Genomic DNA, 26496 nt, shown 5'->3' with positions numbered 1-26496 from the left:
AAAGTGCCACTCCAGTTGAAGGCCCGTTAAGCAAATCCGCGTAGAGGAAAATACCACAAATCCGATACAAACAGCGTCGAACACGTCCTAGGCGCTGCATTCTCGTGTCGCGCGTCGACCCAATATCCCAATATCAGAACTAAGTAACACCCGAGAGTCGTCAAACTTAAGTTCTGGTGACGGAAACAGGGTGAGCTATGACAATGTTTAGGACTCACGACAATTACGTAGCTTGTCGAAACGCATAAATGGCAACAACAGTGCACTCTGTTTGAGTGCGACAGTCACTAATAATAAAGCATGCTGTGTACAGACCGGCTTAAAAATAAAAATAAAAAGATTTTTCAACGTCGATGGAAATGATGGGTGACGCATTCTCGTACATGGCTAACAAAAAATCAATATCATATTTTTTTCCCGGGGCCAGTGCCCTTGCCGCAAACTATTAAAAATCGCACCCACAAGTGAGTCACCTATTCCAAGTCCAGGAGTGAACCAGCGCAAAACGGCGATCACCATACTCCGGGCGCCGCTCAAATTCCACTTAGGTCAACGGCTGGAGTGTTGAGACAACAGTGGCGCGGCGCAGCCGTCATCCGGAGAGCTGCAATAACACTCGGCGGCGCACACAGTGCGTCGGACCGACAGACAGCAGCTCCAGCCGACAAGGCGGCTCCAGCTGACGGGGCCGCTGTCCGACAGGGCAGCACCGACATGTGGGGCAGGCGCCGCTCGGCGGAGGGACGAGAAGGGCAGCAGTGGATGACGCCGGTGGTGCGAGACGGAAAAATAACTGAGCCGGGCACAACGGAATAGGGTGACCTCGACGGAATACGTTACCAAGCCGAGCTCGACAAAATATGTTTCCAAATTGTGCTCGGCGGAATAGGCAATCGGTTCCGAGGCTACTGGGTAACTTGAGCATCACGCCGCACAATTTGGCGGGAAATGGTACAAAGGGCAGTCCGAAGACGACTTCCGTTGTCAGGGCAACTGCACAAACTGCGGTACAACCAACCAATAAATGAAACTATGAATAAGAAACACCACGAGGCGGTGTGGATGGATGAGCACCTAAATTACGTCCAAGCCGAAAAAAACACTCAACGAACAAGTCATATAGCCCTGCTTCGATTCTGCGAATCCAACCGAGAAGCTTAACCCAACGCAGCCAATCCATCTACCGAATCATTACATTTGTTAGCCGGCGGCGACCGCTGCTCGCGTGGCACGTAACCCGCTCGGTCCGGCGCCACTCTCGGTAAACCTCCAGCCATAAACAACGTGCGGCCGTGGCGTGCCGGCCGTGCCGCGCACCAGATTGCCGCCGTAGATTTTTCAGTGAGCCGTCGGCTGGCAATTCGCTTCATCAATCAGCGCGGCGGCGGCGGCTCGGCACTGGTTCCGCCCGTGCGATTATTACTACCCGGGGGGCGCCGCCGGCGGCCAGTCCGAGGCCCCGGGCAGCCAGGCCGAGGCCCATTGCTGACCAGCGCAGTGACATTCCCCGGGGAGCCGGACGGCGAACAGACGACAGACAGTGTGCTCAGATTGACAACAGATGCTGTTCGCGTGGAGAGGCAACAGGTGACACAGACCAACAGGTGACACAGACCAACAGACAGGCGCATACAGACCAACAGGCGTATACAGACCAACAGGCGTATACAGACCAAAAAGCGTACACAGACGGCATGAGTGGGTGACGGCAACACATTACACGCACCTACAGACGCATAGCTATGCACTAGGAAAAAAAAAACATGTAACTGCCGAGCAGTACATGCAATCACCACACCCACCCATCTGGTAGGCTCTGTCCCTGTCAGCGACCCAGGGGGTGGGGGGATGACGTCACTCACCGTCACCCACTCTACGATGGTCATCAGCGTCTGTTCCGAGAACAGCAGGTTCTTCAGCTGCACCAGCGGGCCTTCCGCGTCCACCCGGCGACACTTGAGAAACACGTCACAGTAGCCCTGCCGACACAGGTGGTACGTAACTATGGTTAGTTGACGCTACGGCAGGTCAAGGTAAAAAACGGTAGGTCATGTCAAGGATGTCAAGGAAGGACAAGTTAGGTGAGGACACGACAAAAAGGGCAGGTCACAGAAAAGAAGGTTAGAGCAGAGAAGGCCAGGGCCGGGTAAAGCATGGCAAGGCTAGGTTGAATAGGACACAACTGGACAGTGAATGACCAGACGGGTTAGGAAAGGGAATTTTGCGGGAGCACTCATCTGAATTTAAGCACTGGTTCAAAACAGCGGTATCAATCATACAGCGCCACTGATAAGGACAGGGGTACTAAAACACATCAAACTTTGATAATAGAGCTGTCAGCAAAGAAGCCAATGTTGGAAATGATTATCGATTTCCTCATTAGAGCCGCGTAGCAGCGGCCCAGCTGAAACTAATAACAATGTCACCCCGGCCAACTGTCACGGAACGCTTATCACATTATCCGAGTCTGCTGAGATATTTACGAGCCAGCATTTAGTGAACAATATTCATCCTAATGGTAAGCATACGACTGCATGATTGTTATCAAGTTTGATGTCCATTTTTTAATGTAAAAGCATAGGTAGTAGGTATGTGCATTATGTAGTTAAGAACCCTGCCAGGAAACATGAAAGGCAAGCATATTCGCATTCGCAATTAAGTATATTCGCATTTTAAACCAATGCGCAGTTACCAGCGGCTGATCCGAAGCTTTCCGTTCGTTTAGAGAACCCTAAAACACGTAACTAAGCTGCCGCTCATCTCACGATGAAATTCGACGAGGCCTCAAATTCGCTTCATTAGCAAAACGTGGTCAGTTCAAATACACATAAGCTTCGCACGAGTATATTGATAAAGAAGAAATTAATCCAGGAAAAAATCTGCCTGTCACGATCTGCAAAGCATTGATCGAGCTTGGGCCACCACAAAAGACTAATTTTCAAATATTAAAACTGCTAGCTATAAAAGACTAATTTACTTTTGAATTGATGAGCCCATGGCTGTCCCAAAGATTGATGATTGAAATGAGGATCCTTCCCATTAGCGCGATATAAATGGCATGCAAAAGTCCGACTAACGACTATAATTTTGTGGATGGGACCACTGTGGCAGGCTGTAGAGTCGCGTTGCTCTGGAAGGGAGTACATATGGCGAAAGGAACAATTATATACCACAACTGCACGCACGCAGCATATTTTTGCTTTACCTCAGTTTTAAGTTAAACCGCAGCAATGCCCGATAATGATGATCTTTGTGATTTGAGGGCGCCAGAACTGAGTGGAACATCAACGCTTAAACATTCTACACTTATTTTCACTTATTAAGTTATTTTAGAATATCCGTCTATCAATAAATGACGAATATCCGTCAGCTATCTCCCCAAACATTCACGACTCGCGCATTTTCAGTCGGTAACCGACCTGGCTCACTCTCGTTCTTCGTTAGCCTGCCACGGAGATGGGCATACGATGATGATGTTTGGGTTCTAGGAACGATGGCTGCATATTAGGAGCACATTTTTTTGTAACAGCTCCATCGCAAGATGGCAGCACGACAAATAGACCCATTTACCGGTAAAAGCCTTTACGCTACCGCTCTAACGCGTCTGTAATGGATAAAAACGCCCCCGCAGACACAACAAAGTTGATAAAATCACGCCGCTTCATTGATCGATGGGTTCCCTTGCGGGTAGCAGGCGGAGGAGCGGTAAATGTCGGCATAACAGCAGAGTTCTCAACTCGGAGTATAAAAAATCCTACAGTTAGATGTTACTTCAGTGCAGGAGCTGCATGACAGCAGAATCCTAACAGCCCCCGATCAAATTAATAAAAGTGGAAATCAAATTAATAAAAGTGGAAATCAAATTAATATAAGTGGAAATCAAATTAATAAAAGTGATCAAATTAATTAAAGTAGAAATTGTGAAAGTTTGAGCAACTCAAACCTAAATGACACAAAAAAATGCAAGCAAAACTGATTTTCTTAAACTGGAAAACACATGAGCAAGAGTGGAGTTCGTTTTTATGATCCGAGCCAGCAGACATTCATCAGCTCTCTCTCCTCCTTTCATCTCTGTCTCTGTCTCTGTCTCTCCCTTCCCCTCCCTCTCTCCCTCTCCCTCACCTGGAAGTTGTCGCAGGCGGCGCCGGCCGTCATGTAGATGCCCTGTCCGCCGCCGAGACCGAGCTCACTGCTGCTGCGACACGTGCTGGTGTTGTCGCCTCGCTGACAGGCCACCTCGCACAGCTTGCCGCGGTCCTCGATCACATCGGACGTCAGGAAACACTCCTTGAGGCCGTGCTTCAGACAGATGGAGCCCGTGCACTCGCCGGAGAGACACACCTGTGTATGGGGCGGGGCAGAGCGTCAGCGGCCGCCGGACACGCGCCTTTGGCACACAGCGGGACGGGAGACAGCCGGACATGCATCTTAGGACACGGGGGACATAGATGCACCCAGAGCCTGTCGCACTGGCAGTTTAGGGGACACGGCAGAACACACGTTGACGTAAGAACCCAAGATAGAGCAGCGTTAGCAATGGCCAACTCAAGGGACACGGACAGGCAGCTGACACCTAGCCTCTGGTTGATGATGAGAGGGATGGAAAGTCACGGTGTTGCGTATAGCCGCAAGCCAGGTCAGGTATCCATCGAAAATGGAGTTGCTAGTCAGACATAAAAACACTGACAACTGGGCACCATCGTAAGAGTAGAAGTGGGACAATTAGACAGGCACCTCCGTTGTGTGACGGGTCGGCACACCCCGCTGGGTAGCTGATGGATGTGCATGTAGTATGTGCGACAGTGCCACGCGGTGGGCACGTGCTGGCCAGCACACAATTCCCGGCAAACCAGCTGCAGCCAGGCGTCAACAGACGAACATATGAGACATTCCTGTCGGCAGCACGCTGTGCGCTTACACGACCAGGTCACAAGGCAGTCCGAGGTGTGACTCCGACCCAGCATTCATGGTGAAAGACTGCTCATAGAGAAAAGAATGAGAGCGTGTCTTATAGTAACCGGGCAACACTGGTTTTCTTCAGAAACATATTGCATGGGTACGAGGGGGTATCGAAAAGTTCTGATCATCACCATGAATTAGATGTGATAGAAATTTGATTTTTTTACATGATGTTCATTGCTCCTTCACTAGTCACCACACACGACCGCAAACTTATTGCATCGTTTCTTGAGCTGCCTCAGGCGGTCATTGTAGGACCCTCGCACTGTCCCGTAAATCACTGCTCCGCCTGATCAATGACGTCATTTCTGTCCTTAAATCACCGGCCATACTGTGGATTCTTCATCTCCCGCAACAATCAAGAGTCAGTTAATACCCGGTCAGGTGAATTTCTTAGATGCGGTAGGATTTAATGTCCACATCACATGTTGTTTCTTCAATCGCAGCTCAGGACGACTGGGCGGGGGCGCTGTCAGTGCGGATAAAACATCTTTCTTGGGCTTTTTTGCGGCGATTCTGCTTAAGGCCATCTCAAAACGTCTTCAAAAGTGTGCAGTAGTGCTTGCTTATCAATATCCGACCATCATCAAGACAGTCGGTAATGACTATCCTACGCCAGATCCAGAACACTGATAGCATTGACCTTCCATATCGGCTTCTGCATCTTCACCTTTTGAGAAGGACAGATGTGCCGTGCTTAAACTTCTTGATCATCTTTTTGTCTCTGGATCATACACATAGATCCAGCATTCGTCACAAGTCATCAAATGATCGAAGATGTCTTCAATTTCCTAAAAAAGGCCTAGTTTTCATTTCGAAAGGCCAAGACGCATTTTTCTCTTGAACAAAGTAGACACACGAACTTCTAAGCAGGCTGACTCCTTTATCGTCTGCAGTTCTTCGCTGATAATATTTTCAGGCGCTGCCAGCATTGAAACCTTTCTGTTGCACAATCATATGAAAGGTCACCCGACGATCTGTAAGGGTGAGATCCTCCACTTCCTTCACAGTCATCACCTTGTCAGTCACTGGTAGTCACTCACTTCTTGACTCTCCTGCAAGGGCCATGCAACCAAGTTGAAAATTATTTCTTCATTTCGGTAAGTGCATGAGATGGGCTTCCCTCGCCATAAACTAATTTCACGTTCTTGATGTATTTTCTCAGTCTGATACCGTTTCAAATACATTACTTGGATGACGGTTCGGTCCCCAATGGGCCCAATACTCATCTTTTTTACTTCTAAGTCTCTCCTACATAAGATAAAACCACTTCTCAGGATTTTCTTTGCGGGAACATTGTTCTTAAGAACCAAATATAATACCAACCAAAAATCATCAAAATCGGTCTATATCTTCTATGTGATGATCAGAACTTTTCGATACCCCCTCGTATATCACCACTCTTGTGGATAACTCGGACGAGCTGAGACCACTCATCTCTCCCCACCTCTGACAGCCTCGCCTTTATCTCAGCCTGACTAAATGTGCAGAGTGGAACCGCCGCTACCGCCAGCACTCACAGACGTTTGACGGTGGGAGGGCTGACCGAGCGGACGGCACCGAGCGCGTAATGACGAGCGAACGGCACGGAGCGCGTAATGACGAGCGGATGGCACGGAGCGCGTAACCTGAGAGGCCGCCAACCGTCCCCTGTCAGCGCTGATCGACAGCGTCACCGACGGACCGACCTCGGCGGCTTCGACGACTATCGGCTCCGACCATCGGCTGTGACCGTCACAGCTCCGTATCCGTTACATCGAGGGGTCGAGACGTCAGCGACCTGCGCGGCGCCAGCTCGTAATGAGCGGGTTTCCTTGAACTGACTGCACTCGAGGATCACTAGCCGCATTTCCGTTACCATCACCTCACCAAGCTCAGTACCAAGGCCATATATAGTAGGTAGCGACACTGAGCGATTTGTTTACAGCCAGTTTCGATCCCGATGACGCAAATGTGTCGTCACGAGACAAAACAATATGGCCACCTCTAATGAGAACCAAGTGCAATAAGTTCCCGGATGTAGACAGCACTGACGTCACCGGGATCGAAACCGACGACATCAGTACTGGACCTATGGCGAAGCAAAGTAGTGATATCCCCCCTCAGTACAACGAAAAAAAGTGTTATTATTTCAACATTGGCTTTATCGAAGCGCGCGTGGACGGCAGTATAGACCACTTCAACCATAACTGACACACTTATATCCAAAAGCAAAAAAGGCCACAAATGAAACGAAACTAATAATGAGGCGACGCGTCCTCTGCCGGGAATTTTGTCGGAGACGTTGCACTACGGCCGGATCCCGTCTGTATCTGGCCGCCGTGTAATCAGCGGGCAGCCGATGGGGAATAGGTGGTGGCCGACGAGAGGTGACGTCACGAGGCCCGACCCGTGTCACATCCCGGCCGCGACCCGCAACCGGGGCTGAAACGTGACCCGTGCCATCCCCAGGCCGGGTGAGCCGCGACCCGTGCTATCACTCCAGCCGGGAGCGAGACTGGATAATTTATATTCAGTGTGGGCTGGATGAGCCGTGACCCGTGCCATCTCCAGGCCGGGAGAGCGCGGGATGAAACGCGACCCGCGCCATCCCCAGGCCGGGTGAGCCGCGACCCGTGCCATCCCCCGTTCGGGAGAAGGCGGGATGAAACGCGACCCGTGCCATCCCCAGGCCGGGTGAGCCGCGACTCGTGCTATCTCCAGGCCGGGTGAAACGCGACCCGTGCTATCACTCCAGCCGGGAGCGAGACTGGATTATTTATATTCGGTGTGGGCTGGATGAGCCGTGACCCGTGACCCATGCTCTGGTCGCTGAGATGGGCGGGGGAGGTGTGTGTCGAGCAGAGATTCCTGACATCTCATCTCCCTCCTCCGAAACTCCCGAATCCTGACCCTCCCTCCCATGGCGCTGGCTAAAGTCGCCGGTCTATGTAGCTGAAGATATGCAGAGCAGATTCCGCTACCATTGGTTCACACTCGGATTGTCAGGACTGATGATGACGGCCAACAGCTGCGTAACGCAACAACGCAGTTCCGTCATAAGCACAACTAGATAAGCGGCGCCGTGCATCGGCGGATCCAGCCAGAAGCGTTCGACTGCGATTAATAACGAGAGGCAAATGAAACTACGAATAACCCATTCCCACCACACTCGGATTCTATCGATATTCGCAACTACGAAAAAGGCAATCTGATCGGTGAACACGTTTCGGCATGACGCTATTTGTATCACTGTAAAACTGCACACTATGAGGCGGCGTGACGAAGATTATTTGTGCCACTGAAGGCTCGTGATATTGTAGGCATGTACGAGCATTATCACATTGCAATATATGAGTTATGCTATTCGTTAAATCTTCGCAAATACCCAAATGACTACAACTATTAACCCTGCACTGGACATGCGGCCACATCAAAGCATCACCATAAAACCATATATTAGGACGCCTTTCAGCATCATTGTTTTTACGCGCCTCACGAGGCTCAGCTGGGCGCTGAACGCAATATTGGAGGACCGGCGCACATTTTCTGTTTAACCGTGGATCATAAACGCCCCATGATGGACGGCGTGACGGCCGGCCGCGAAAAACAACTGTAACGACCCGCTGTGATGAAAAGCGCGTCTGTTGGCCTCATACCGCGCCGACGTTCGTCAAACAACACACTGGCCACCGGGGTCCTGAAGGGTGGCTTATGAGGCGTGTATTACGGAAAGAGAGGGCAGTTCAATTTGGCTGGATGCGATACCTACACTGGATCTAACTACCAATATGTTTGTAGTGGTAATTAATTCAATCCATGATGCTTATCAGTTTGAAGAGTCCCTACATAAATGACCCCAACAGCTGGGTTGCAGAAGTCAACATTTTTTAGCTACATTAAGTGTTTTCTAAGAAGGCGCCAATGGCGCACAAGATGTTATCAAACCTTACAAGAACCGAACGGAGAGGTCGCATATGCATCCGGCATTTACTGGAAGGATGGCACGGCTGAAAGACGAGCTGGGCAGCGGAAATCCTCCCTCGGTATCGCCCGCGTAAGAATAGCCACCCTCACACCACCCGAGCCAAAAGATGAGTCTCGTGAAGACGGAAATAGAACAGCGAGTCGGAAAAAACGAGGTATAAATGAACCACACTGCGGATAAATCCATTACCTTTTCTTGTTATATATATTTCTAGTGTCTGTATCTGTATCTGTATTTTCGAAAGTACATCCAGTCTATATACACGGCCGTGTATTAGGAAATTCAGAGGAATTAGTGGTATATTGCCACTGTTTTGCTTCCCAGCTTGCTTCATCAAAAGTATTGAATGGAACGAATTGAAAAGCGCAACCCTTTCACCACTTAACAAGAAAGACTTTTCGCGTTTCCGCTTGGATGAATTCTTAGTCTCCTTTCGATTTGACTTTATCTTATCGCTGTCTCGTTCGGCTCACTGATTTCTCACAACTCAATAAAAGACGGAAATTGTCGATCCAGACAAACGCAAAAAGCGATAAGTGTTCGCCGTGTAGCCAGCGCCACTGGGCTGGGCTTGAGCTCAAAACAGCAGCCTGTTGTTGATGTGCAGGATGATAACACACGTGCAAACTGAAATCTCATTCAGGTACAGAACCGGACAAAATTAATATTCCTAAGGGCTAGCGGGCAGTGTGAGTGTGTTCAACTGCTGTTTTGGCGGTGTGAGATCTCACCCTCTGCCGCATGACCTCTCACCTCCCAGCCCGGCGTATGTGAGAGTGGTGAGCACATACACATTAGCACCGCCATTCAGGGCACAGAGCGACGCCAATCCGTCTGGCGAGACAGGGTCGGCCGGAGCAGGCTCTATATTTGGCCACGAATATCCGACCACGGACAGAGAAGTCGAGCGACGGAAGCAGTGGCTTGTGAAACAATCACCGCGGGAAACCGGACAGATCAGAGAGGCTAGCGCAGCCCGCTGCGCGACTTCCATCGATCACAACATTTCACTGTTTTCAAGACCCATCCGCCGCCGTCATGTCCAGAAAATTGGGATGGGACGCGACAGAAATTGAGATCGGTAGCTTGTTTGTTCTCTGACCGTGAGGCCGCAATAACATTCAGCAAAGTTAAGGAAGTTTAAAGGTGCTCGCAATGCTTCTTTCTGGCAGTTAGAAAATTGGACAGCTGACATTGTACAGCAAAGCAGATTCAGACAATTTCAGAAAAGGTCGTGAGAGCCGCGGCCCTGGATCTATGCCAGCCAGTGCTGCCAATAAACTCAGTGAATATCATCGATTTAGTCCGATTAGACCGGAACAAACTTTACATCGAGTTGTCAGTCGGGTAAGCCAATTATCGAGTTCCGCAGCAGCATTTTGAAGTCTGGATTCTGCGGCTAGAGTCCGAGCTGAGCTGGCTAGTTGCCAGTATGCCTCAAGTTCCGCAAGAATAACAACAAGTCACATTCATGAACTAATAAAAAATGGACTCAACCAAGGTAAATGAATCAAGGAGAAGACCGCGTGGGAGGGAGGGGCCGTTAGACATTAGTGCCACATCAGGCCCGCATGCAGAAAGTTTGACGATAACCATAATAAGGATGTCAAACTCCCTGCGAAGTAATCACGTCAGACAATGAATTCCGCAAACCCTTTCATTATGACATATAGAACTACATGCATCTCAATGCTACTCAATGCTACTCAATGCTCCTAGAGGCAAACCATTCACTACTACCAGATCCCACTGTAGCCTAGTAAATGAATAGTAAATGATCGTCCTCATTCCTAACGGACCAAACCGATAATCGTTCGAAGCTGACACCTGCTGTTGAGATCGCGACGGGACTCTAGTTGCTGAATCAGGCTCACGGGCGGTTTCCTCCAAACACCGCGAAAGGCTAAAGAGTTATTGCGGTGCCTGAAATACCCACTGGTTCGCACATTGACAATGTCCGGTAGTCCCCGTAACCCCAGTCCCTTTGCTCAACACCGGCTCATCTCATTTCGCCAGGCAAACACGGTCGGTCGGTGGCCGCGGCGGGCGGTAGGACGATCAACACTAACCGACTGATTCCAGTGCACACTGACTGCTCCTACAGGTAGGGCACAGCGGAATACAGGGAACTTCGGCAGGCCGGGCAGATTGAACACGGCGGTCACTGGCGCACGCTAGGCACGTTGGGCGTCACAGCCAGCGGGATAAGCGAGTGATGTGCCAACCGAGACCAGACACCATTGGGATTCCCAGATAAGCGGGCAAACTCGCGAGACGGAATACAAAAACTGCCCAACGAAGCCAACGAATAATGCTTCTGGGGAGCTGTGGGAGGAAAACAAGGAAGAAAAACAAGCACCTGCAGTTGGTTGAGGTTCGATAAGGGCAGGAGGTCATTCTGTGGCTTTTCCAAACTCACGGGCTGGCGCGCCGGCATCAGTAAAGTCACGGGCCCACCCCACCACCCACCGCCCGTTTAGCAGAGGCGCCGATTATGCGAGAGTCTGACCAGCGAGTGCTCAAACAGCTCCGAAATAACGAGCGGCTGCCACATGGTATCCGAAATGCTCTACCCCAAGTTCTACAGGGTGATCGAAAAAAAGTGTCACCCTAATTTAAAAGTCATATAACTCGCGATTGGTTGGTCGTACGACTTTGCGCCAGGCAGCATTGGAAAGAGCATACAATTTCCTTTCGAATGGATGTAAATATGCATGGTTTATGCCGCAAACGAAGATGTAGCTATTCAAAAAGTATGTTAAGGACGCAATTTGGCGTGTTCAAAAGTTTGGTTGTGCAAATTTGTACTTTTGATCGAGTTTTTGATCTGACAGCCCACGTGACAGCTCACGTGAGCATTTTTCTTAACTGTTCCATGATTACCGCTGCATAAAATTGATAATCCGGTAGTGCAGGTTGTCGCAATGTTTCGTTAGTTACCGGCGAATTTGTGAATAATGAGGCCGCATGTTTGCAAGGAAGATCTGATAAGGTCTTCCTTGTCTAAGGTCAGCTGAGAAACGAGTATAAGGTCAGCTGAGAAACAGTCTGCAGTGAACAACATACACTCCATGTGTAATGTTTAAGGTGTGTGTCATGTTGAGTTACGATACTCATTGTTCTCGTTCAGCGGTGTCCGATCCCGTTCGGTGAATTTCGTTTCACGTGAAAGCCGCACATTGACTGGTTTTTGAGCCCATGGGGACATGATTAGGAATAGAAAACAATCATGAATACATTCAATTGAAAAGAAATTGCCTGCTCTTTCCGATGCTGCCTGGCGCGAAGTCATCCGACCTACCAGTCGCGAGTTATGTAGATTTTAAGTTAGGGGTGACACTTTTTTTCGATCACCCTGTAGTAAGCCGTATATTGGTTGCCGCAAGATGTAGCGGTATTAAAACGGTGACCCGAGCCGTTATTGAACTGAAATTCCCGCAGCCGGCGCGTTTCATGCTCGTAATTCCACGAGTCCCCATTCCACATTGCCGAGTTCCGACGGAAAATCTGCATGGCGCCCGGCCGACTCGAGAGCTCCGTGTGATATTAAATAAAGGCCATACAGGATCTCACTACGGCTGCCGGCCAGGCAAGGGCACCACAACGACCAAACACGAGCCCGTCTTATCCGAACAGCACACTCACGGCTGATTTCAGCGGCTCTAAGGCTCAGAGCTCCCCGGGCCTTATTACCACCGTCACAAGGAGTTCCCCACCGGTGCGGGATCCGTCCCAGAGCCGCCCGGTACTAGAGCAGCCACGCACCGCCATCAGGGTACGCTCTGGCGCGTCGGCTGCATGACGCAGGCAGCGCCGGTGCCAGTCCGTCGCGCATGGCACGGCTCCCGGAGCGCTGTGGGACACGCTGAGTCGACCTTTTATCGGAGTGAGAGAGTGGGAAAAGGGAGGCACACCCCCGACCCCGGGAAAACGAATCGGCCAGAGTGTGAATGGCGCACCCAGCGCACTCAAACGCACACGCAGCTACGCATCACGCACAGCGTATAGCGGCTGTATGACACAAAGGAGCTCGACAAGAAACTTCGCGTTTACAAGGGACTGAATAAATTAGCAAGAAAATTGGGTACGTTGAACTCGCCCTTGTCAAGCGCTGCTCTAATATACGCGTAATTCACCTAATATCCCCCAACTGCGGCACCGGATCCGCACTAATGAAGATATGTTGTCAATAAAAGCGATCTATTGGTTCGTCGCATAAAACATTATCAGCGAAATCCGGGTGAGTCGGTGTAAGAGCGGAAAAGATTCACCAATATCAGCGATGCAATAAGTCCAGATGAAATATTAACCACCAATTTCAAACAGCCGGCGAATGTCACTGAAGCGTAGCGTTTCAAAGGTTTCAACCGGACCTGAACGATCGATTCCGACAAACTAAAATATTTACTACAGTTATTAACTTATTACATAAATGCGTGATTATCAATCCTTTGGTATGTACAAATCATTCGCGAAGCTAACGCCATACGCCCAAACACATCTACATTTAATAGCCAGCTGAAAACGCCCCTTCGCAAGCAATCCTCGCGTCGACTCCGCAGTTGCGGCCAGTGTAATTAACAAACTTTCTGAAGCACGCAACACAACTTTGTCTTATGGGCAGTTACGATGCGAATACCACTCGCGACAAGTTGCTTGTCACGACACCCCTCAGCAAAGCTCTTAAAGCCGTAATCGGACCATGTCAGCTGCACACCGTACCGCGCGCTGGACGGGCGACGGAGTGGCCAGCCCTGGCAACGGTCAGCCCGGCCACAGACTGGTGCTAACCAAAGCTAAGCCCAGTCAGAGCGCAGGCCCAGCTCTGCAGCCCCGCGTCACCCCGCACCAGCCCGGGTGGCGCGTTGGTCGAGTGCCGAGTGCCTCCGCAGTGGGCCGATCGGGGCCGCCTTACCAGACGGGCAGCCACGCATCGTGACTGATGGGCCGAGCAGCGGCGGCCGCGGCCGGGTAGAGCAGCCATACACTCCGCGATGGAGCCACAGTTCATGGAACGAGACCCGGCGGACTGGCTGCCGGAGCTGAGCTCCCAACCGACCCGGACGGACGGACAGACCCAATTACACAACATGCAAGTTTCACTCAAACGAAAATAATGCAAATGTATTGCAACGCCTTCCAGTATGCTCCATGAAACTTGCATGCTCCGGTTATACAAATGGATCGCCCCGGTGAGAGGCCGGAACCGTCTCCGCCGGTCCCACTGCCCGAGTCTTACCTTGGTGCCGCTGTTGCACTCGGTCATATCGGGTCGCGGCGGCGGCGCCGGACAGCTGGCCCGGTAGCCGTCACAGTACGAGTCGTACGTGCAGTTGTCCTCTGAGCGACACCGCAGCCGCTCGAAGGTGGCCACAAACGAGCAGCGCCGGTCGCAGCACGGACCCTCACTCGGACTGTCAACGGCACAACAAAATGACGTCAGTGGGAACTTGGGTAGGGAGACGAAGGGCCGACAGGCCGACACCCACCCTACAGATAACAAACCCAAACCCAGACAAAGCTATCAAGCATTCTGACACCAACCGGAACTCGGGATTACAGAAAGCCCATTCTAATCGCGTCTCAGAATACATAATGGCGTGTGTTTTACATTTTAGGACCAGGATAAAGATTGTGTCCAGAATATTGAGAAGTCTGCGCAGTTTTGTCGCGCGCCACACTGGGTTCCCCGAATCTGCCGAGTAAGGGTTTATGGAACCATCAGCGAGGTGGCTTCACCTGATCCCGGTGATCCTACACTAATGGGAAAGCAGCAGCACCGCGCCGAGGCGCCGTATTAGCACTATCGGCCTCTGTATAATGAGACAACCAGGCCAAAAAGCATACGCCAGACCAGGCGCTCGCCGCTGGCTCGTCTGCCCACCTACCTCTCATAGCGGATTACAGACTTTAAATACTTCTAATCCTTCTATTTAAAACAAATCATAACACCACAATCTCCGCCCACAGAACAGCGCGATGCTAGGCTCATTAGAGGAGCGTGAGGAGCAGTGGCGGGGTGGCGGGTGCGCACCTGCACTGGGTGTGCTGACGCCGACGGCAGCCCTCTGCCGAGGCGTTGCTCCGCCGGTCCGACTCGGACACCTGGTTCGGGTAGCAGCAGCTCTCAGTGCACTCGGCGTCGTCGAAGCCGCAGTCACACTCCTCGCCATCCTCGACGATCTTATTGCCGCAGAAGGCGCCGTCCGACTCTGTAGGGAGAACGGGGGGGGGGAGTCAGAGGGGAAACACTACCCGACCCACCGCGGGGCAGCCCCGTGCCGACCGAGCACGCTCCCGTAACGCCAACGGAGGCCTGGAAAATGGACCGAGGAGAGCAATTAGACAGGGAAATTCGAGCTGCACAACAGAACGCCAATGAACCGAAAACGCCGAGAGGCGGGAGCACCCGTCAGGGGGGTTACCAAGGGCCTAGCATTTATTAGGAAAACGACGAAGCTGATGAGCTCAAGAGACGGAGCAAATAAACCCACTCAACTGCTTCCCAACAGCCTGGTATCTAACAGGGGAAGTCTTTGTAACATAATATGCCCTTAATTATATGCCCTTGCAATAAGTAATATGATGCTTCACTACTTGGCCGACAAAGAAGGTCTGTGAGGCACTTGTAGCAGGCATTTTTAACCCTCGCCCATGTAGGGGGGGGGGGGGTTGGTGCAACCCCAGCGGCGTATTTAGAAAATCGCGAAGGGGGGGGGGCAAGGGTTTGGAGGGCGCCACCTCACCCAAGGAGGGCGCCATACGGTCGCGAGATAAAAAATCGCTCAGTGGGGGTTGGGGGGTTGGGAGGCGTTTTTTACCATGCCACCAGTTTTTTTTTTGCGTAACCTCGTATAGGTCGTGCTGCATTGATTTTGCATCGTGTGTATTCCTTATACTCCAGGTCACAAAAGGTCAAGTGTTCTTGAAATGCTGCGCCGAAGGCGCGCGAAATTTTTGAAAACAACCTTTTCCTCCGCTTTTTAGGCACGCCTTTTATACGATCACTGTTCAAAGCTCCTCTCGCTCTTTTACCAAATTTGAAGGTGTAAAAAATACCTAAGGTTTGGTCGGGCCGCTGCCACACAAACTGTACAGAAAGCTTGGCTCATGGGTGTCGATGTATAAAAGTTTATTGGCGGTGGCATATCTACGCACCAGATCACCGTATCGGATTGATACCGGAGCGCGAGATGCGTAAACATCATCCAAATTACCTCAGACCAGCCTTCATAGCCTTCTCACAGATGCATACAGTGTACCCACATAACCAGTTTCAATCACCGAAACTTCAGATGCCTGCTGTTGCGCCCGAACCTGTTGACAATACTTAATCGTAATCCATATAGATGCCATGATGCACGTAAAGTAGGATCAATCCGTTAAGACCAAAGACGTGTTTTATGCATCGTAGAGCGTAGATAGTTTTGGTAGGTATAGATACTTCATTCATTGTGCTGAATGCACGTTCATTTGTGGCAGTTTTCACAGGCAAGACATCAACTATGTGCAATAGAACGACTAAGTTGAAAAACATGCCAAAGGAGTAAATAAATGATAGGAGGGCAGCGATCAACGGATGTTGCCAATAGGTAGAAGGGCTGCGATCCACAGGAGGGCACTAATAGGTAGAAGAGCCCCGATCAACATCCCGAGTTTCGACAGTAGGGCACCGATAGGTAGGAAGTTGGCGAGCAGCAGGAGGGCGCCAATGGATAGAAGGGCAGCGATCAACAGGAGGGCACCAATAGGCAGGAGGGCGCCGATCAACAATCAACAGGAGGGCGCCACCAGGTAAGAGGGTGGCGAGGAACAGGAGAGCACCAATAGGAGGGTGGCGATCAACAAGAGGTCGCCAATAGGTGGGAGGGCGGTCATCAACTGGAAGTCGCCAATGAGCGGAAGGGTGACGATTAAAATGGGGGTGGCAATGGTGAGGAGGGCGCCTTTGCTCAAGAGGATGACACGAACAGGAGGGCGTCTGTGCGGAGGGCGCTGGTCAACAGGAAGGTGCCAGTGGATAGGAGGGCGGTGATCAACAGGAGGGTGCCAGTGGTTAGGAGGGCGGCGATCTACACGAGGGCGCCAATAGGAGAAGGGCCCCGATTAACATTCAACAGGAAGGACTAGGGAACCAATAGGTAGGAGGGCGGCACTGAACAAGAGGGTGCCAAAAGGGAGAAAGGCGGCCTTCAAAATTTCACATGAGGGCTCAATAGGTAGGAGAGCGCCAATAATTATGAGGACACCGATCAGCAGAAGGGCGGCAATGTGTAGCAGGGTGGCGACCTACAGGAGGGCGCCTTCGGGTGAGAGGGCGCTTATTTACAGGACAGCGGCTTACATAGGCGACCACCGTTACGCTTAGAGAGCTACAGCCTACAAATGTGGTTGGAGGGCGCCCGAGGGAGCCCTCCAACCGTATTTGGAGGGCGTATTTGGAATGGGCGTCCTCCGAGGGCGCCCTCCATCCGTATTTTCCCTGTAAACACATTCGCGATTGGAGGGCGCCCTCCAGTCGCGATTGTTTTTCTATTCGATTATATCACAATTGCATTTGCGATTGGAGGGCGCCTTCGGCGCCCTCCAATCGCAAAGGGCGCCTTCGGCGCCCAAGGGGGGGCCATGGCCCAGTGCCCCCCCCCTGCCTACGCCCCTGTGCAACCCCCCCCCCCCTGAGGTTTTTCTTAGCTACACGCCGAACCGTTTCAGATAGCCTGCTCATATTTTCAGTACCCTATGGGGCATCCTTTGCGCAACTTTTGGTACTTTTTTGTCAAGGTCATGTCAGGTCACGGAGTTATGACGTCATAAAGGGAACAACCTCCGGCCAGATTTACGCTAAATTGGAGATTGCTTCACATTGGTATAAATGCCGACTGACCTGACACACTGATGGATTGTTTTAGAATCATAACTGGCTGATTTGACATTGGCACAATGTCCGTTGACCTTTTCAAGGTTACTAAAGGTCAAGGTCAGGTCAGTGACCTCGGTTGACCTGTAATGACTTCTTGCACTTGTATGCCTTTTCGGGGTATTTTGATGCCCTGAATTCGAATTTGCTATCCATTTCAGGCATCGTCGGTTATTTCTTGTAGTTCATTTTGGGTCAGGGTCAGGTCAGTGACGTCACACGCCTGACGTGACCCAATTCACAAATGACCTTGCAGACTTCCGATGCTCCCAACGCATCATTTTTAGAGTTATGACATCGAAATACACACCAAACGATAGAGAATTGATCAAGGATCACGATAGTGAAGGTTTCAAGTCGATATCTCTTACCGTTTTGCCGCAATCGGCGCGGAAATCTGAAAAAGTTAGATTTTTCCGAAAATTTGACCTTTGACCGGTCATAAGTAGGTCAAATGTTGACCTAGGACCAAAAAATATACCACCAATCGCGAGATCTCGTTGAGAGCAATCCGTTGGTTTTTCCGCTAAGCTCTACGACGCTCCGTTTTCAAACGCCAGGGGGGTCGCACCAAACCCCCCCCCCCCCCTGCATGGGCGAAGGTGGCAAAACACCGTTTACGGGCGAGGGTTAATTTAGCAGCAAAAGCGCTGCCCAATGTTACATCCACGGCACCTTGAAATAAAACTAACACCGACACTCTAGGCAGGCACCCACTCCAAGGAGTGAAGAGTAGTGTCCACTCTGTCGCGTTTCCGTTAGGGCTCCGTTCGAGGAGACGCGGCCCGTGGTCGGCTACGATACGACACAGTCCTTGAGCGACGCCGGCTCCCGAGTCGTTTGTCCGACCGGGGAGTGTCGGTGACATCCGGCGATAAGCTTAGCGCCAGGCGAGCTGCACCATCTCTCCTGAGCGCGAGGCGAGTCACGCCATCCTCCGGAGCGCGAGGCGAGCTACGCCACCGACCGACTGTCCCTCTGAGAGTCGCCGAGCAGGGCACGGAACACACCGGCCGCCGGCGCTGCGGTGACTACTGAGCAACCAAATTGCCTCACCCAACACAATGATCAGGTCCCATCAACTGGCTCCGACCTGCTGCTTAAAATGATCAATACAGACAAAACAACCGATGACAAAAAGAAAAGAAAAACGTCAACAGTGGTCAGTGACGTCAAAAATTTGGACTAGGACTTATTGACCCCTAAAACTCCTCTCAAGAATTCCCTAGTGACCCCAAGCTCTAGTAGAGCGATGGACTCGAAGCCAGTTGCCGGCAAACAAATAGGTAATAACGGTACTCTGGAGCAAAACTCCTCTAATGCACAACAGAATGCCTCCTCACTATCTTCAAAATGTATGAATCCTTTGAGAAATAAATCCCATTAGCTGTACCGCGCTTCCCCTAGACTGTCATTTTAGTGCGGGAGATATAACCTTGCAGGCAGGTCTGAATAAAAAGTTGCCAAGAACCTCAGAGGAAATACAGCTATTCAGCGCACGGGACAACATTTCAGACCGAGCCCGTTCACCACTCGCACATGTGCAGGTTAGTTCCTTTGCAACACATCATCTTGCTGAGATAAACTATCATTTGTACGCGGAAACTTCCATGTAAGCTATGTAGTAGTTGGTCCACTCCGCCCCTAGGGGTCGGTGGCGGTGGCACGGACACCAGCTAAGTACGATCAGTGCTGCCTACATTGGGACTAGGTGGTGCGGACCAGTCGGCAGTCGATACATAGCACGGCGCCCAGCACATATTGGCCTCAAACGTCTGCAGCGACACTAGCAGCGACGGCAGTGGAACGGGTCACAGCGCCGACGGCAAATTTAATCGGCGCGTGACGTGCCATGAACGGAAACGTGACGCACAGGTCACGTCCAGTGAAGAGTCGTGACATGACGTGAGACGCGGAGCTGCCCGACTGACATCAGGCGAAGAGAAATATTGCTGGCAATAAAGAATCCTGGATATCCTTCCAAGGAAGAATGCAAAACCGACACATCTATTATCATAGAATCTTTAACAAGAAAAAGGGACATAAAACGTAAGTAAACAAAACAAGACGTGACTTTATGTTGAGGTGGGGGTTTATGGCGCTCAGGACTACGGGGGTCATCGGCGGACGTGGCTTGACATTTTATTTCAATTTGATGCAGAGGACAAATAGATCAATGCTTTTATCGGGATGGTTGTTCGATAGAGGGCTGTATGACATGACTGATCTGTTTCGCAGAGGAAGGCTGCCGACGGTATTCAGTTCGGCGCTCAAACCACCGGTTCGAGTCAGGTCGATCCGACACATGATGGTTCGCCGAATTATTCATCGCCGAAATGCGGCGCGCCAGGCCTCAAGTGCCCGGTTTGATCCATTGTTCATAAATTACATCCCGCGCCGAGCGATTTGTGGCTCTCCATTTACTGGGCTGCGCTGAAATATGATTGTAGAATGGCTGAACATCAGAAAGGAGTCTCCGACAGACAAAGCGGACGCCACAACACCACCAATCAACTGTCCAGGAGCAGCGGACGACAAATGAAAGTGGAGCACGCGAAACACCAATAGTGACTGCCCGGTGAAAGTCCAAGTTCGTAATATAGCGATCACGTCACAGCGCCGGTCCGAAAAGTCAACATTTTGATCGGACCAATGAACTAAAAGCAGCTTTATGCATATAAAAATAAAGGCATAGCTGCGATGCTCTTGCAAATACTTTCTACAAGAGAGAAAACAGGTCAAAGCGCAATCCTACGCGGACGCCAGGCGTTGATATTTGTCACAAATTTTTAGGGCCAGTCGTCATCATATAAACTTCTATTCTAGAAGGCTTCAACATCGTCGAAGTTTTAAATGTGTTGACTGTTGATGCATAACGTACAGTGGGTCTATTTAAGATCTCCAGAGATCTTAAGATCTCCACGTGGCGCTACGGTCGTGGTAGGGCCGGAAGGCGTGTGGTAATAGTGAGGCGACAGTGTCATCAACTTTGTCGGGGAGTGTGCTGGAAGGTTTCCTTCTGATTTCTGAACGGACATTGGAAACAAGTGTAGACTTTTAAACGAGTTCGGCAATTATGAAATAACCAATGCGGACGGTGCAGATCAGTGCCTCCGGAACAAACTCGGCTTAACTTCAGCAAATAGCTTGCTAATTAGCAAATTCAAAGGTTTAGAACTTAGCTTGTTGAAACAAACTGTTACAGGAACTCCAATTAACATTAGGAAGAGCTAAAAGCCATCGCAACATTACTTATTCGACCTGTCTTCAAGTAGAGTTACAGCTAAAAATGCACTGAAAGAAAAAACTAATGCAAACAGTAGCGTGCTTCAAAATCCTTAAAGCGCTGTGTTGCGCGAGAGCCTTTAAACGGCTCCTCGAATTTGAATGGAAACCATTTTATAACAAATAACATACATTCGAAAACGTTCTTTTAACTTTTGCCCATAACTACCGAGTTAACAAGGATGAAATAAGTTCTGCACAGAATATGATAGGAGAGGAGGGCTGAGAAAACAGTGCGAGTGCGAGTGAGAGTGAGAGTGAGAGAGTGAGAGAGCGAGAGGAGAGAGAGAGGAGATAGGGCGGAAGTGCTCCGTCCGCCACCGACTGCCCGCCCTCGGGTCCGAGTTGCCGTCAGCACTGCCCTGTGCCATGAGTGCGCCCCAGGGACCACTCCGGGTCCGGTCAGACGGGAAATGGCTGTTCACGAGCTGGCCGTCCCGGACCGACTGCCGAGTACCTACCCCAGCTAACTGCGCCACCGGTCACCTGTTGCTCGACGGATAACGGCGCCACAGGTCACCGCCGGAATTCGGATCCCGCCACAGGTCACCAACTGTGCTCTGTGGGCGGCAGTCGGAATAAGGACCCGGCATAGGTCACCACCTGTGCTCTGTGGGCGGCAGTCAGAATAAGGACCCGGCATAGGTCACCACCTGTGCTGTGCTCTGGTGAGGCCAGGGACCCACCGCAGGTCACCACCTGTGCTCTGCTCTGGTGAGGCCAGGGACCCCGCCGCAGGTCACCACCAGTGCTCTGCTCTGGTGAGGCCAGGGACCCCACCGCAGATCACCGCCTGTGCTCTGCTCTGGTGAGGCTGATCGCGCCGCAGGTCACCGCCTGCGCTCTGTGCCAGTCAGATGAAAGGCTCCGTCGTAGGTCGTTGTCACGGGCTGCCGCCAGTTTATCAACGGTTGGAACTCAGCTCAACACGACGCTGTCGGAATGCGAATGTCAATAAGGACGTTAACAGAGTTTTATAAGCCGTTTATTTAGAGTTGCCTTATTGCCAAGAAGCTTAACAACAGCAATCTTCCCAGCGAGTAAGGTACCAACTGGCAACTACTAGCCGACTATACGAAAAGTCCCTATTTTTCCGCTCAGCCTCACACTAAGCCAATCTTTTGCCAGCATGTTTACGCGCAGCGCTGTGTCGCCATTCAGAACTACTATCGCTGCCGTTCAGAGTCGGGTGCGCTGTGCCGTTCCAGCGGCTGTTCCGGCAGCGGCCACCAGGTCGGCCGTGCCACTGCGCGCTGTGTGTCACAGGCCGACAGTGTCGGGTGTCCCCTCTGGGCGTACCCCGAAACCTGACACATATTGGTCCAATACTGGCACAAAGAGCGCGACGTCCGACCGTGCGTCCGCCATCACTGCCAGGCCAGCGACAAAAGGCGAAAACATTTACAGCGACCCGGCCCAGTTTTCAATGGTAGGCAACTCTTTGCTCCCCTTCAAAGGGTGACATCAAATTGAGTCATTTTAAAAGGTCGAGCCATGTCGTCAACGAGCCAGCAAAATGAATGTCCTATAAAAACCACCTGGAAAATGAAACCCGAAACAAGCAAAGGTGGCATAAAAATGGGTCTTTGCAAGACCCTTGCAGCCAAGTCGTAAGTAGGCGGGTAGGTAGTAAGTACGCCCCACTTAGATTGTCACTTACATCGGACTCGGCGCTGGCAGCAGAGTAGCGGCGCGGCCGAGTAACGGGAAGGTAGGCTGTACCGCAGCGCAGAGCTGCCGTGCGGAACAGCCTACCCTCCGCTCCGACCAAATCTCGACGGAGATGGGAGCGAGGACGGAATGAATTGTCGCGGCGTGGTTAGTGAGGTGAGGGTCACTCCGCACTCGATTATTCGCTACCGATTTCTCTGCAACAGTACCACGATGCGTTCACTGAAACTTTTGTGTGTTTTACTACATATATGACTAACGGTTCGGTTTCGGTACCTAATTGTACCTAATGGTCTTGTGGTTCGGAAATCGGAATGGAAGCTGCGATATATTGATCAATGATCAGCATTGCAGGCATCGTGAAGATTTCGATGAGCGATGGATGGGATATAAAGGCGCAAAAATTTTCATCAAAATAATAAGCTTCCGACTTGTTAAACCCAACTACCAGGCTAAAAGCATGTCAATGAGCGCTCCTTTGTATGCATACCGTATAGGTATGCACATTTGCCACGAACCATGTTTTGATGATTGATAGTCACCCCACCATATGCATGATATGCTCACTTTAATTCGCCACTCCGCGTTTCCTTAATTAGGTAGTTACGTTGCTCCAATATGTTAAGCTTATAGCACACCAACGAGTGGAATGAAGATATGTCAACAGATGTAAATGACATTTGCAAATTCGTGAGAGCGTAATTATGTTTCATAATTAATGAGCTAGCGCCAACTGAACAACTCATCAAAATGCATTGAAATGAATTAAATTGCTTTTGACATTTATTGCTATATCTTTTCATCAGGGTGTCTATTACAAGTACCAAAAATTAGTTCACCACAAGATAAGATGAAATTGTTCAATTTTTTTGTGAATATGCAACCGCCATCGTATCGTGTCACTTTTTGTGAATCATCAGGGCAGCAAACGGGCCAGATCCGCTACAATTATTCAATCCGGACTGTCGCCTGTCCTCTATATGTTGGTATTAGATCGACCACAGAAGAAAGCCGAGCTGCAGGACGGGGTCTAATGCAGTCGGGACCGGGCTGGCGCCGCTGACTGTGGCGCCGACATTGGGGATGCATTACACAATGGCCGGATTGAAGGCGCGTTTCTTCCTGAGAGAGGATCAGGACAAGACACCGTCATCGGTATCGTGAATGTTCATCAGAGGAATGCGCGTAATCAGAGCTTTTCCCACCGAGAGCTATTTCTACATATATCGTATTACTACATGACTTGGACTATGTCGGTAATTGCCCGATGCATATAAAAATTATGAAAAGGACACCTGTTTAACAATAGAAGCAGCATACGGGATAAGTAGGCCAATACAAAATAAAATATTACCCAGGGTACCTATTTCCAGTTCTATGAAACGTCTACTTCCGTCATCAACAGCAGTAAAACTTAGGATTCATGGATTGCAGTTGGTGATTGATATCACGCATAATTTAACACAAAAATTGAAGATCGAGAACTAGTGCTGGACAAATCAATTAAAGATTAAATTCAATATTGGAACACTGTTCGTGTCCAAACTTTATCGCGAGATGCGACCACTGCTAGAGAGCCCCACCTCACGGCACACCCGTCCGGCCTGCTCCGCGAGCCAGCCGTGTCAATACAGACGCGTCCAATCTGGCGCTCCTGATTGGGAGAGGCCGCTACCACCGACCACCCTATAAAACACCGCCGAGAAGAGTGGTCGCCGACGCCGGCACGGGCGACATTCGACTGGAAAATGTGGCCGGGCGCCCACACCGAAAATCAGACACGAGGCCAGGGCTCAACGACGTCACATTATACAAAGAGGTGGAGATGTGCAAAGGTATGCCTACTGAACACCCAATAAAACACTTTGTCAACCCACATAACGCAGTTCATCCGTCGAAACCTCTAGAGGACCATTCGATTTCAAACCAAGCCCGAAAACTGATCTGATACTGCAGTTCAGTTTGACCTCTATTCCCAGTGGCCTGGGTGCAAAGTGCGTCACCGAGGGGCCGTTGCAATCAGACGGGGCCACACATTCAAACACAAACATCCCGCCGCTGTGGAATGAGATGCGATGTGGCTGAGCTCCAACTGGACCCGGGCGGGTCATAAACGCTACGTCGTTAGACCGGTGGAGACACACAGGAGTTCGAGGCTAGGCAGGCTGCAGAGGATGGAGAGAGGAAAGGGGGAGTCAGGGAGAGGGAGAGGAAAAGGGAGAGGGAGAGGGAGAGAGAGACAAAGAGAGAGAGAGAGAGAGAGAGAGAGAGAGAGAGAGAGAGAGAGAGAGAGAGAGAGAGAGAGAGAGAGAGAGAGAGAGAGAGAGAGAGAGAGAGAGAGAGAGAGAGAGAGAGAGAGAGAGAGAGAGAGAGAGAGAGAGAGAGAGAGAGATTTAAGGGTGAACGCCTAACACGCCCGGGGCGGGCCGGGCCCGTCGGCCGGCCCACTCAGTCTGTCCGGCTCTCTGCCTGTCTGTGTCTGTCTGTCACAGCGATAACCACGTTACGGCGCGGCGGGGGACGCGGCCGGCCCCGCCCTGCCGACGCGCAGTGCAGCGTTAACCCTGTTACCGGCGGCCCGGGACGCCGCGGGCAGCGGAGTAACGCTCACAGTCCGGCGGTCAGACCGAGGTCGCTCACCGACGCCAAACGGAGACGCCCCTCCCGAATACAAAGTCGGAGACGATGCCGCCGCCGCCTGTCGCCGGCGATGAGCGATTTTCCTTGATGTCGGACCATCCAATGCCACAGCATTCAGCTCAGCTGGCTATGAGAGTTGGTCGGCGATCATGCAACCATGATGGACTGGAGATCACTGCGTCTGGTCGCCACAGCGACAGCATGCTCTACCACAGCGTCGTCGGTCCGCAGTCCGATCCTGACTCGCATCAGCCGCGGTCAAACCCTACCGCCCTGTCTCAGCCGTCACAACATTCTCCCTATGTTGAGTAGCAATAGAAAAGTAAATGTTGAGACACGTTGAGCACAATCACATTCTTCCTATTACCGGGTGCACCATTACCAGCATAACCACTCAGTCATCACCAAAGGATAGGACGGGCCGTGACACTAATTGCCGTCACCAACCCAGTCAGATGCCAGCCGTGGCCGGGTCGCCCCGGCACCCGGTCTGTTATCAGACAAACAGACGGCACGGCACAGATCAGCCCTGATGGAGACCTATGACAGGGACAGGGAAAGGTCAGTGCCGCGCGGTCACCGGCCGACGACAGGTCTATATATGGTTCCGCCGAGTGGCAGTGACATCCCATCAGTCCGGAAGGTCCGGAGCCATTCACCCCCATCAGACCACTTTCACTCTGGTATGTTGAATGAATGAGCTGCAGTGAGGCTGCGGGAATGAAAACAGTGGATAAGTGCATGAGTCTGACGTGATGGCGAATACAATTCGCCAAATGCCTAGCCAGGAGGAAGAACAGGGGATGGACAGCTCTCAGCTCTCGCGGTCGACCAGACGTTCGTAGCTAGCCCGCGGCAGATCAACCGGTGCCTGAGCACGGGTCACTGTCCGCCGCCGGCCGAGCCTCCGTCCCGACTCCGTCCCGCAGGGAGCCACCCGCCAGCACTCCCGTTTCCAACTTGTCACGCTGCATTAGCGGCAGAGCAGCAGGATGACGTCATTGTGACGTAACCTCCCTGGTGGTGTGACTCTGGCACAGCCTTCGGAGAGCGAGAG

At 51.2% G+C, this 26496-nt stretch overlaps 1 protein-coding gene across 1 annotated transcript in view; it reads right to left on the bottom strand.

Moving 5' to 3' along the window:
- Window positions 1-26496, bottom strand: part of LOC122381909 (disintegrin and metalloproteinase domain-containing protein 10-like) — a 71305-nt gene that overhangs the window by 14703 nt on the left and 30106 nt on the right. The window contains exons 8-11 of the mRNA XM_043366694.1: window positions 14961-15138; window positions 14166-14340; window positions 4123-4341; window positions 1863-1979 (exon numbers count right to left, since the gene is read on the bottom strand). Coding sequence (XP_043222629.1) covers window positions 1863-1979; window positions 4123-4341; window positions 14166-14340; window positions 14961-15138 — 689 coding nt within the window. The remainder of the gene's footprint in view (window positions 1-1862; window positions 1980-4122; window positions 4342-14165; window positions 14341-14960; window positions 15139-26496) is intronic.

Source organism: Amphibalanus amphitrite, unplaced genomic scaffold (assembly GCF_019059575.1).
Source record: "Amphibalanus amphitrite isolate SeventyFive unplaced genomic scaffold, NRLGWU_Aamphi_draft 000129F_arrow, whole genome shotgun sequence".
Classification (NCBI taxonomy): domain Eukaryota; kingdom Metazoa; phylum Arthropoda; class Thecostraca; order Balanomorpha; family Balanidae; genus Amphibalanus; species Amphibalanus amphitrite.
This window is presented reverse-complemented; position numbering and strand designations above follow the sequence as displayed.